Source organism: Choloepus didactylus, chromosome 5, assembly GCF_015220235.1.
Source record: "Choloepus didactylus isolate mChoDid1 chromosome 5, mChoDid1.pri, whole genome shotgun sequence".
Classification (NCBI taxonomy): domain Eukaryota; kingdom Metazoa; phylum Chordata; class Mammalia; order Pilosa; family Megalonychidae; genus Choloepus; species Choloepus didactylus.
In genome coordinates this window covers 146,933,126-146,946,731 of record NC_051311.1, presented here as the reverse complement: position 1 = coordinate 146,946,731, position 13,606 = coordinate 146,933,126, and the positions used below count along the sequence as shown (strand labels likewise).

The 13,606-nt window shown below is 42.6% G+C and overlaps 1 protein-coding gene across 5 annotated transcripts in view; it reads left to right on the top strand.

Moving 5' to 3' along the window:
• ELMO1 (engulfment and cell motility 1) overlaps positions 1-13,606 on the top strand; it is a 548,078-nt gene that overhangs the window by 507,864 nt on the left and 26,608 nt on the right. For all 5 annotated transcript variants that reach the window (XM_037837090.1, XM_037837088.1, XM_037837089.1 and 2 more), the window contains 2 exons: positions 4,098-4,210; positions 13,117-13,224. In XM_037837090.1, the coding sequence (XP_037693018.1) occupies positions 4,098-4,210; positions 13,117-13,224 (221 nt within the window). The remainder of the gene's footprint in view (positions 1-4,097; positions 4,211-13,116; positions 13,225-13,606) is intronic.

Below are 13,606 nucleotides of genomic sequence, written 5' to 3'. Positions count from 1 at the left end.
CTATGATACCTACCCTGACATCAGCAGCCTCACTAAAGATGGGCTGCAAGCTTAGCTCAGAGCTTTCTTGTAACCAAAGCCAGAAGGACAGTCTGGTCATTTAGATAATTTTCAATCTTCAGAACACTTGACAAATATTTATCCAGGGTCTGCACCATGCCAGGCACTTTGCTATAGTTTGGCGATTTTACGATGAAGAAAGCAGACACAATCCTTGCCCTTGGGGTGATTATATTCTAGTGGGGAGACACAGAAAGTAAACATGGTAAATATGTTGATTACATAGCATGCTAAAAGGGAATGCATGCAATGAAAACATTAAACAGGATAAGGGAAATGGAGAGTTTGCACTTTTAAATAGAGATTAGAAGAGATCTCTCAAATTACAGTGGTGACATATGAGCACAGAGCTCATATGTGAGGGCTCCAGAGAGCAGGCCATGTAGGCATTTGGGAGAAGAAATTTAGAGGCCCTGAGGTCTGAACAATGTGCTGATAGCATTCACTATCATTGTATGACTAGCAAGGAGGCCAGTGTGCCTGGAATGGAATAGGTGAGGTGGAGAGCCATAGGGGTAAGGCCAGAAAGTTGCAGGGCCCTGATTACATGGGGCCTTATTGGCCATAATAGGCCCTCTGGATGGGTTTGAGCAGAGAGTGACATGGTCTGACTTAGGTTTTTAAATGATCCCTCTGGCTGCTGTATTGGGAATAGACTCTAAGGAAGCAAGGCTGGAAATAGGGAGGTCGGTTAGGAGGCTAGTTCAATAATCCAGGCAAAAGGTAAGGAGAAGTCATTAGATTCTCTAATCTAGATAAGGTATAGTTTTATGATACACGGCAGTGGTATTTCCTGCTCGATTAGATGCTGAGTATAAGAGAGAGGAGTCAAGAGTGAGCTCAAGGATTTTTTCCAGAACTAAAGGATGGGGTTGGGATGGGGAATACTGTGAGTGGAGCTGTGTGGACAAGGGGAGCAGGAGTCCAGCTTTGGACGTGGCAAGTTTGAGGTGTCTATGAGACATCCAAGTGGAGGTGTGTAGAAGGCAAATGAGTCTGGAGTTCACCAGAGGGGTCTAGACTGCACGTAGAAATTTGGGAGTTGTCAGCATAGAGTTGATATTCAGAGCCATGTGTCTGTATGATAAAGAATCAAAGAGGACCAAGAACTGAGCCCTGAGACACTCCAGCATTGAGACAGAAACAGATCAGTTTCCATCAAAATGACAGTGTCAGTCAGCCCAAAGTTTCCAGTGAGCTGTTCCAGATTAGGGGTCGGCAAACTATGGCTCACAGACCAAATCCAGCCAGCCGCCTGTTTTTGTAAATAAAATTCTATTGGAACACAGCCACACTCATTTTTTACATATGTCTATGGTTACTTTCACACAACAACGGCAGAGTTAAGTAGTTGCGACAGGCACTGTATGGCCCACAAAGCCTAAAATATTTACTATCTGACCCTTTGCAGAAAAAGTTTGCCCCACCCCACCCCCTGCACACCATTCAAGATGGACACCAAATGGTAGCACAGTAAGGCAGCCCCAGGTCAGGGAAGGAAACACATCAGTCTAGTGGTGCTGTCTGTCTTCTGTCTATAGCAGCGACCCGGACTTCGAATTGTTTTCCGGAAATAGTGCTAGATTTTGAATTGCCCTTCATATGTTCTTTTATCCTCCCTCCTTTCATCCCCTTCATTTTTATTTATTTACAAGCCTTCTAGATAAAATTAGAGGAATATTTGTAAAAGCAAAGCCTGTGAACCCATGACCTTGGCTTCACTGACCCCAAACTGAGAATTTCAAAGTCCAATTAAAGTCCATGTTGTTATTACATGGATTGCCCCAGAGGTCAAATCTCGCCCACAGAAACAGTAATGCAGGGATTACTCATGTTTTCGTAATATGGGTGAATTTTATAGCCACTGAGTCCATTCATAGGGAAAGAGAAAGGAAAAGCTGTCCCATATCCTTCATTATCCATTCCTTTTCTAGAATCCTTTGGGGTTTAAAAGAAAAAAGGGGAGCTCTTGCTGCAGCAGAGTCACTTACTCCAATAGTCTGTCCCCTGAAGACAGTTCCGTAATGGAATGGGTCGTGGCCACGCACACCCAGACTTATGCTAAAGAGTCATAAAGCATCAATTAAAATTACTCAGAAGAACTTTAAATTGTTTCCTCCTTTTTGGTCCTTCTGTATATCTCTTACTCTCCATTTTACTAACTCAACCCCAGCTTAGCAAAGCTATTATTAAAGAGAATTCATTTGCTTGGTGGCTTTAAGAGTGTTTATAAATAAAAATTCATTTTAGAAAAGAGACATCAATAATCAAAGAATTGAGGAAATTCCAAAACCCTTTCTCCTGTGATTTCTCCATCCTCAGGTGCTGTCTGTCGCTCTCCTCCTCATGTGTGATTCATGGACAATTCCCTCCTTCTTCTCCAGAGCAGGGTTCATCAAAGCTTTAATCCACTGAGTCCGTTTTATAAAAGCTGAATGCTGATGATAAACAGTTTTAGTGATCTGAAAGCCTGAGGTGAAACTCTGTGAGACCTGTACAGAAAAGGCTCTCCAAATGTACCAAGTTGCGTTATGACCAAATTTCCATATTATGCTTTATAAAATGTTCAACTGGAACAGCATCAAATGACAGGAGGTTCTAGGCCATTCAAGTCTAAGTAATGCATTAATGGAATACTAGAATACACTGTTAGATGGCCAGATCCTTTTGTTTAACTTTTTTTGTCCTATTTTTTTTTTTTTTTTGATGTGAATGGAAGCAGCTTGCACAAGGGACACCCTAGTCTGTACTTCTGCTCTGCACTTAAACTCTGTGAGGTGTTTCCCCATCTGTAAGACGGAAATGATGAGATAAATACCTGTTCCCCAGGTATCACAGCAGCTGCTAGTGCTTTCCCCACCTGAGAATGGAACACGGTGAGAGCAGGCTGCCTGCAGATCCTGAGGCTGACAAATATGTGAGCCTTGACTTCAGCGTAATTTGACATATGGAGTGTTGAGCCTGGAGAAAGGAGAGAATATTATCAAAGGAAGTTCAGTCATTCCAAGAATTCCTGCCCAGTGCTTACAGAGCACTTCTGCTCACACGTCTCCTTGGGAGTTGCAGCAGTTGCTCAGGAAAGGTTCTTATCCCCATTTTATAGATGGGGAAACTGAGACTTAGATGAGTTATGTGAGATGGTACTTACTTGCCTAGACTGAAACTCTAGCCTTCTGACTTCTGGGTTTCTGTTTTGGGCAACACTTTCTACCCTGCTTTGAGGGCCGTGCTCTGGGTCTCCCTGTCCAGCTGCAACTAGAACAACTCAGCTTTACCGGATTCAAGCCCTAGAGGGCTACGTAAAATTTCATATTATAAAAATCTCTACTCTAAAAACCAAAACTTTGAAAACCATTGCAGTCTATTATGGTATCTTTGCAGCATAGTACATTTGAAACTAAATTACATCATATTAGCCTGAAGTGAGATACAGATATTCTTCAATTTATCCCATCATTTTCCCAATCTCTATGAGCTAGAATCTGGGACAGTGTTGTTGTCCCATTTGTGAGTGATGGACTCGAAAGCAAAATATGGTCCTAAGGGTTGCCCAAAATGCAGTGTTTGCCCTGGACCAGTCATTGCATTCCTGCCCAACATTCCTGTTTGTTCAGACCACAAGCGTAGCCTAGGAGTTGACTCATTGCAGAGAAGCAATATCTGGGAGAGAAAATGTGATTAGGGATTTACTGACCTGGCAGAGTTGAATGAATTTTTGCATAGATCATTTATGACAGTGACTTTGTAAAAGAAGAGAAGAAATCTCTCAGGATCTTTGGTCTGGAAAGACATTGCTGAAAGGGCTGGTGCTTTTGTGGATGTTCTGTAAATGTCAGAGAATCTATACTGTTATCATAACATATAACCCTGACTGATGACACCTAATTAATGGTTCTCTAAAGCACTGATTTGGAAGGTACTGAGATGTTCATGAAAAGATTCAGCTCTCTCTTCCCTGTCCTTTCTGCCCGTGAGCTTGTCCAACCAAACACTGTTTCTCAAGGCATGCAGTGGAATATGTGTTTATCCTTTAACAGGGAACTAAAGGAGAAGATTCAGCCAGAAATCGTAGAGCTGATCAAACAACAGCGTCTGAACCGCCTTGTGGAAGGGACCTGCTTTAGGAAACTCAACAGCCGGCGGAGACAAGGTATGATATAGAGACACTCCCAACAGTGGCAGGGTGAGCAGTGGCTTGTCCATGGAGCACCAAGAGGGTGTGGGTGTTGGTCTAAGGGTGGCCACACAGCAAGGTTCTTGGACCAGGAATAAGAATCCAGGTAAGTTCTGGATTCCACATGTATACCCAAAGAGAATCCAAGTCCAGAATTATCAAAAGTCCCATAGAACCAAAGAGCCATTCTTCACTATTCAGTGCACTGAGACTGCTAGTGGTGGTTGGTGGTGTCCACAATAGCTGACATGAACTGGGAGCTTACCATCTCTCCAGGCTCTTCTCTCAATATTGTACTGATGTTAAGGATTTCACCCTCATAATAACCTATAAAGTAAGTACTGTGATTATCCCCAGATTATAAATGAGGAAACTGAAGCACTGGGAGGAACAGTAACTTGCCCAAGGTCACAGAGGTGCAAGGATTCACACCCAAGCAGCTCTATGGCCCTTACTTTTAGTAACTCACTGTGATACCAGATGAGCTGGCATTCGTTGGATTTGATCTTGGGACTTTCAGCACAAATGATCCTTCATCTCAACTCACCCTCACTGATTCTCAGAATTATTCTATTTAAGGCAAGATCCAATAAACGAAGATGAGGTAGAAGCTGTTTTTATAATCTTCGAGGACATATTTCTAAATTGGCCCTAGAAAATCCTGACCCCAAAATGTTACATCAAAATGGTGCTGTTAGACCAGTTCCAACAGGTGGGAAGCATTTCCAGCTGTTTCTTAACTGGGAAAGTAAAGCTCCTTGATTATTTTCTTGCCCTCTTGACATGCTGCTGATTGCAAAGCCAAAGTACCCATATCATACTGTCCTAGAAACAACCCCCTTCCCCCAAAAAATCTTGAAAAATAAAGGTGTGGAGACAGAAGAGATTGGGGAAGGGCTAGGAATTAATAACAAAAGTAGTAGTAAGTATAGCATTAGCAGCTGTACTAAGAACAAATATCTGTATGACTCACGAGAAACCTTGCTAGATATTTCCAAAACATGATGGATACTCGGCTCAGACATAGAGCCCATCATTAATGACAAACATTCAACGTTTGTGCCTAGCCTGTCCCACTGGTCATTTATTTAACTGTGTAGAATATTCAGTAAATTCCAAGCATTTGAAATATAGCCCTTAAAAATTGTGTTGAGGGACATCCAAATGCAGACATTCCTCAATGAATGAAAACACGGGTTATTCCAGGGCTACGCAGCCATGACAGTGAGCTTCCAGCTGGGCCCCCGGAGAGAACAGTGGCGGAATAATAAAGGGCAGCTGGGCTGAGAAAGGCTCACACTGGGAAGAGCAGTGGGAAAGGTAACTCATCCCTCCTGTTCAGTTATTGAAGGATGAGTTGGCCCCTCCTTTTTCACTGCATTCCTTGAACTTGGCATCGTTGTCAGGCTGAATGGTGTTCCAAGAAGACGGTGTGGCACATCGGTGAGGATGTGATGCAGGTGTGAGATGATGTGGGTAGAATCCCGCCTCTGTCCGTCTACCTGTGAGACTTTGGGCAGCTTCCCCATGTGAAATGGGGGTAATAATGCTGGGGCCTATGGTTATTGTGAGGAATAAAAGCAATCATGAATGCAGCTCAGAGAAAGCAACAGCAAAAGATAGCTATTATTATTCCCAAAGAGAGTCTAGGAAAAAAAGCAGTGAGCTAGTAACCAGTAGAGTTAGCTCTGGGCTTCTCAAGTCTATAATCGATCAACTGGGTATCTTTAGGCAGGACATCTGACTTCTCTAGGCCACAGATTCCCATCTGTAAAATGGGATTTAGATGATCTGTATGATTTCTGCTCATTTAGCCAAAGAGTCAAATGTATGCCCCGATCTCTTCAGAACCAGTGGAAAAATAAATATTCAAGATATATTGCCCCATAAAGGTGACTTTAGATATTTGTATTTACTTGACATTTTGGGAAAGGGCCAAAGTGTTGGAGAAGGTGTTGTGGACAAATAAGTCACCTACCAACCAAATGCCACTATTGATGTCCAATTAGTCCTTCAGAGCTTAATTCAGAGAACTAAATATAACTTTCTAGTTTATTTCACTGGGAGACTAACCTTTGTTAGGTTAACATGGAAGGTTCTACTAGAATATTGCTGTTTCTAGAAGTAATAATTTCAGTTGTTTATTAAAGAAGTGTTAGTCCTTGTCTATAAATCTTTCCAATTTTCTAAAAATGAATTACCTAATGAACAAAAAAATATTAGCTTCTAGATGATAAATGTATTAGCTCAGCTCCCTCGGGAGCATGACCATCTGTGTTTAATGTAAAATCATCCTTCTGAGTGCAGAAAGGAAGGCTTTTTGGTGTTTGGTAAATGGATTTTTAAATCTGGTGACTGGCTCTCTGTACTTAAAAATAGGAATTCAAAACAGACTGTGCTGAAATTAGTTTCCTATCACCCCATCAAAAACATTTCATTTAGACTTACACGGATTAATGAGAATGTGACATAAATCATTTTGAGTCCCTTCGAGAAAGGTGCAGTTCTACCTGCGATCCTAGTCAGGAACAGACAGATGCCTGCCGTGTGCTATCACAGGCCAGGAGCAGGTGTGCCCCACCCGGGAGCCAATACACACCCCCCTTAAGCTTGTCAATCAGTAGGACATGGATGTGTGGCTTTAAGTAATTAATTTTATGGGGGAGACACGAAGGAGCTGCCAGTCCCAGAGAAGTAGAAAGTGGAGGGGCAAATGAGTCCATTTCTGCACCGTCTGACTAGAAGCCCCCAAGTTGATACTTGCCTCCTCATTCTACCTGTCTCATTTGCAACTGTGCTACTTAGATAGTCTGATGCAGGCATTTACAAACCTGGGCTTCTGGGAATTGGATCACATTAGAAGTGGGAAGCGGTAAATCATGTAAGACTCACCAAGCTGGGTTCAGATCCCTTCCTCCCCATTCCCTAGCTGGGTAGCCTCAGGCAACCTACCCAATATCTCTGTGTTTCTATTTCCTCATTTATAAAATGAGGGTGATGTTAGTTCCTACATCACATAGTTATAAAGATTAAATAGAATTATACATGCATGTCCCTTAGGCCAGTAATGGCATATTATCAAACATTCATTAATAATAATTAATTTTAGCTTGTGGTTCCTCAGAACATAGATTTTTAGATGCAGGAAGTAGAGTGGCTTTGGATGCTACAGACTTGCTTCATTGCATTCTGCCCCCTTCACGGGGTCTATGGTTCTACTTGCAGAATCCCTCACCATTGAACTCGCCTTGCTTCCTTGTTCCTTGCGACTCGGCTGGAGAGAGTTAAAATGAAATCCCAGAAGTTTTCTGTTGTTGAGCTCACTGTGAGGACCTGCAGGCTCAGGGGCTCCCTGCTGGTTTTCTCATATTTCAGAGATGAGCATCTCTCAGAGTCACTTGCATTGAATTGCCTTGACAGAAGCCCAGGGCTAAAAGTGGAGAGTCATTCCAAGAAAGGCTAGCGTGGAACTTTCTCCTTGTTGAGGGCATTATCCGTTCCATGACCATCATCCCTTCTCTAAGCCCTAACGTGACAAATTCCTTTTGGAATTCAATGCTTGGCAGACCTTGTCTTCGCTGAGGATCTGCATGTTTCCGCATTTCTGCCAACAAAGACTACGTACTTTACATTTCTCTTTTGGCTCAGAAAACCCCCGAGCCAAATGGGAGATTCAGGCACAAGGACCAGATAAACCCTTTTGGGGAACAGTTTGTTTCTTCCTCTATTCTTCATTGAGACTGTCTTAATGTTTCATTAAACCTAATAATAACTAATGTTTACAAAGAAACAGGTATAAATAAATAAATAAACATTTTCAAATGAAGAGCAGCCAGTTTATTTTCAAAATAATGTAATCATTGCCCCCAGAAGGTGGAGAGAGCAGTCGTGTGGACAAGAGGTGCTACCACTGATTGGAAGAATGGAAGGAAATAATTTTATTGAGAGCCAGCTCTGTGAAAGGTGCTTGATGAATCCTTTACACATGTTTTATTCATATAATCATTACCATTACTGAATAATGAAGAACAAGGATCCCTAAAGTTTTATAATTTGTCCAAAGCCCCACAGCTGATAAATGACAGGCCCGAGTCTGTAACCCAGCTATGTCAGCTGCCAAAGCCTGCGGTTAAGCCAAATCCTCTTTAAACAGTGTTTGCCTCTGGAGGCATCTTCTGGGAAGCAGTCTCCAGGGAAGCAGAATTCTGAATCAAACCATGCTTCTCTCATTTTGAAGAACATCCAGTAAAATGAAGAAGAGTCGAAAGGCAGAATGACCTTCATCTGTATCTGTGGTTATAGTTTCCCTTTCTTGGGTCAACAGAGAAATCTTGGGTCTTATCACCTGGAAGATATTTCCCTTTAGAAACATTGCTGGGGTCCCTCATGTTTCGTAAGTTGGCAAGTATCAACCTGAAACAGGATGCAGACCTTCTCCTGAACACGCTGAAGACCGCACATTTTAGGTCGACTTGGGAAAAATACGAAATCATAGTGGAAGTGTCCTAAGGAAGTACCTTAGGAAACACCGTACAACCTCCCAAACACAGAAATCTCAGGGTCTTCTGCTTCAGCACCAGCTGCCCACTGTGGACTTTGCATCCAAGATACGGCTGCCCCCCTGAGGCTATGCCAGAGTTGATCAGGACTCAGTTTTTGCTGTGTCCTGTGCCTCCCTTAACTGACCAGCATTTCACGCTCACCAGTGGTGGCCATCGTTCAGCTTGCCGACTTCCCTAAAGACTGGGGAACCTGCCTTCAGCCTCCACGATGACAAAAGGCTCTAGGCTGCACTGTCTAGCATAGGAGCCACTAGCCACCTGTGGCTCTATAGATTAATTAAAATTAAATTAAAAATGTATTTCCTGATCATGAAGCCAGGTGGAAGAGAGGAACCCCCCTACCCCAAATCCAGCCCCCCGCCTGTGCTTCTTCCCGGGGTCTGCTGATTTTCAAGAGGTCCAGGTACAGTGTTGAGCCTGAATGGAGTCAATCAGAGGGTGGCTTGGAGTGAATCCCTTGAGTGCTGGGACCCCCCCCCATTCCGGCCCCCAGCCCCCCAGAAATGTTTCCTTAGTATTGAATAATGCAGGTATAGAATGTTTTCATCACTCCATCCAGCATAAATTGGACAGCACAGCAAGAACTATAGTTGTCAGTGGTTATTAGCTGTGTGACAGTAGGGTTAGCTTTCATCAGCCCTGGAGACCTTGCTAGGCTTGTGAGCTTTGGAACCAGCTTTACCCTCTGATCCTCTGCACACGCACACATGAACACATGTGCACACATGCACACACACACAAAGAAAGAAAGGGAAGTGAAGCACAAATTTGTCTCCGTATTTTGAGTTTCTGAGTATGGGGGTGAAGAGATGGCATTAATGGACTCTCCTCCATACACAACCAGAAGCCCTCCACCTTAACTCCATTTTGTCTTTAAAGGCTAGTAAACAATCTTTGATAATGTTCCCAGTGCTTCCTGCTAATTGCTTCTAGTGACACAGTTCACTTATTCATTGCCCAGAGGGATTGAGGAGCTAGTGACTCCCTGCTGGGTTTTGAAAGCAAACTACACATTTTTCTTACCATGAAAAGAAAACTGGAAATCCAGCTGCTGGTGCCTGATTCTGAAACTGTCTCTCCCAACATGCTGGATGGGCTGTGCTGGCTGTAGCTTGCGGCACTGCTCACTTTTATTGCAGCTCTACTTTGAAGACAGAAATCTGCACGTTATCATTGCCTCTAAGCCTTCCCAAAGCTAAGGAAGATAGCCGAGCATCCACCCATTTGATAATAGGCCAAGGCAACCTTCTCAAGCCTTTTGTCATCCATCCAAGACTTCCTATTTGATGGGGAGGAGTTGTCCACATCACTTACATCAGTGATGCATTTACCTTTTTTGTTCTCTACCATTTTAGTGATGGACAGAGAAAGAGAACCTCATATGGGATAAAAGAAGAATTAGCCAGAGGTAGCAGGAAAATCAGGGGAAGGTGGTTTTGTAAAAGCCAAGGGAAATTAAGCTTCCAGCAGGAGGGAATTCTGTCAGTGATACAGCAAATATTTTTATGACAGAGTCCCATGTGGCCTTCTGTGTTTCTTTTATACAAACGTTGACTATAGCCTTGCAAAGAAGGTAGCTATTTTGCCTCGTGGACCCCTGATAAATAGCCACTGTTCTCCAGTAGTTTATGATGTGAGAATATGTTACACAAGAGACCTTCCACCTTCCCATTTTCCCCATAGTGTTGCCACAGTTGCTGAATTGTTCCTGCCCACTTCCCCAACCCCTTGATCTGGAAACAAATGTTTTCGCCATCTTTCTCTCAGTTGCCATTAAGAACTGAGCAAACTCATTTTTCTTGAACTTCTTGGATTTGATTCTTACGCCTGCCTTTCATTTTAATGATGTTTTTGTCACATCCACTCCACTAATACTCACTGAATGAATAAACTTAATTTATGCAGCAAGTATGAGCCACAAAATGTCTTTGAGGTTTTACTTTACCAATGAGTCTAAATTGTGCATTTTACTCCATAATAAATGTTTGGATTAAACTATTTACTATTAAGTTTCTTAATGCCTGCCCCTCCAAGTATTGAGTGTAATTTTTCTTTACACCATAATGACCTTTTGGCTTCAAGTACCGCTGCTAACCCGTGGGGCTTATCCCAACTTGAGAAATGAGGGATTCCTATAAAGTTCAGTCTAAGACCTTTCTCCAAATAAGACCTGAGTTTCCCAGCATCACATTTCATGGACACCCTTCCTGGCTTTCTGTCACCCTTCAGTTGCTCTCAGAGCCAAAAATCCTGCCTCAAAGGTAACAGGGGAAGGACAGCTTTTTAGTAAATTTCACCAGCTGCCTTTGTGGTCATCTCAGGCTGTATAGACGAGACAAGGGGTCGTTTGGGGGAGTTGGAGCCGCCACAACTTGCCACATTGGGCACACAGAGGCTTCATTAGAAGCACCGTCGACGCTCATCACCATAGCAGCCTCCTCCTTTAGAACCAGTTATGGCCAATTACAAGTCAAATTCCGAGACATGCTCTCCTCATGGAAAATGGATACTTCCACATTTGCCTAATTAAAATGGCTGTGAAATTCTCAGGCAATATTTGTGTTCCCTACCTTCGAAGTACTCTCCCAGAAAAATCGACCTGTGTTTGGTGTACGTACAACATACTTTGGAAAATGTAGCAATTCCAGATGTTTTCCTAACCATCAAAAAATAACTTTATTTTCTCTCAAACTTTTCCACCAGAGTTCAGATTCTTTTAAACATATGAATTGCCTACATTTTAAAGGTGCATGTTGGGAATTCCCAAACCCTATTTCTAGACAAGGAAGATGGAAATCACAGAGGCACTCTCCTTATGTAGATCAAGCTGGGACGTTTGTTCATTGTGTGGCTTTTATTTTCATTAAAAAAAAAATTGTCTATTCTAAGAATCGTTGCTAAACATGGTTTTGCCGTAAAAGCAGTTGTAGATAGGGGAAAAAAAAACACTTTTCTTTCAAATGTTATGGAGAGCTTTTGAGTCAGAGTGGTTTCTGAACCATTTGTGTTTTTCAGTGTAATCATGAAGTGACTGGACCAAAGCCACAGTGTGCATGGCAGTACAAAGGGGCCTGCAGATAATATACCTAATGTGTCCTAGGTGTTTTGTGCCTAAGGTATTTTGATCAAGTCCCTCTTTAGCCAGCACAACTGTGCAATTTCTGTGTGCCAGGCACTGTGCCAAGGGACTGGGACAGTGCAATTACGAAGCATCAGAGAGCCCCCGCTTTCCTCCATGTCAGGACTGATGACTATCCTGGAGTCATCACTGTAAGTCACCAGAGCAGGTTGCTCAGCTAGGTTCTGTGGCAGGCATTGGGGAATACTACAGTGGTTACTGTGTGGACACCAGTTATCCCAGGCCAAAATATGTGAGTGGTTCAAACATGCTGGAGCAGCTCAGAATTTGGGGAGAATCCCTCCAGTTACAGTAATCAAGAAGGGCTTCCTGGAGGAGGCAGCATGTAAGCTGAGCTTTGAGAGTTACACAAAGATTGCTGTCACCATTCAAGTTCCTTATTTATAAAATGTGGTCTTTGCCTCCCTCTCCGTACATCACAGGCTTGTTCATAATATTTTGTTTCACCAGGGTAGGGGGAGGTAGCAAGAAGGTAAAATTGGGGGAGTTATTTATAAGACCTTGATCATGCCTATTCAGAGAACTAAAGTCTAGGAATTAGAGAGGTTATTGATGGTGAATATCCTCATTCTGTGGATAAATCCCTGAATTATTTGCATCATGTCCTACGGAATTCTGCCCCCTGCTAGTGCCATCAGCACCCAAACAGTTCGTCCATTGATTGACTTGTGTGTATTTGCTTCAGAGATGGGGTTTTGGTTTGTCAAGGTGGCTGAGATATGGCCTTGCCCACAACCATTACAACAATCTTAAAATCTCAGAGAGGAAAGTGGAAACAGAAAAGTTCCAAGAAAGCTGGTCTTTCTACATTTCCCCCTTTTCATCAGGCCTATATGCATAAGGAATATCCCATAGTGATTATAGATAATGTCAAAATACCTCTGGAAACCGTCATCTCTGAAAACCTATTGCCATTGAGCTTGAAGGATTTAATAACTTTCCCAATAGTTTTATCATAAAGACCAAATTTATACCAAGGAAGGCAGGTGCTAACAAAATACCAAAATCATAGGGGAACTTACTGCCCATGGCATCAGAATTCATTCTTTCCAGCAGACCTAAAAGTGAATGAATGGCTTAATCCTCCAGGCAAGGGTAATAAGAAATAAGGATGTTGATATTTTTGGAAACCAGAATCATTCACCTTGTAAGCTTGCATTTGGTTTGTTTTTTCCCCTCAGACAAGTTCTGGTATTGTCGACTTTCACCCAATCACAAGGTCCTACATTATGGAGACTTGGAAGAAAGCCCTCAGGGAGAAGTGCCCCATGATTCCTTGCAGGACAAACGTAAGTGGCTGTCCTAAAGGGGAGGCCTGGGTTTGGGGTGGGTGATTGTTTTTTGGCCACAAAATATCATGCAGAAAAATATCAACTCAAATAAACCTTTAGACATGGCTCATCTTGTTGCGTTAAGCCTTGGCCTGAGGATTCTCATCAAGCACAAGATCTTGGTGGATTTGGAGTTTAGGCCTGAACAGGGGAATGTGTATACACAATGTTCACAGAATCTTTCCTGAAAGATGTGCACTTGGAGTTCAAATGTCCCCTTTTGGCATTACTTACCCTGATGCTTTCAATAAGCAAAAGGATAGAAATTTGAGTCTATCAGTTGTCTTCTTTCTGATGATCCAAAATAATTTCATACGAATTGCATGTTTGATTCCTACCA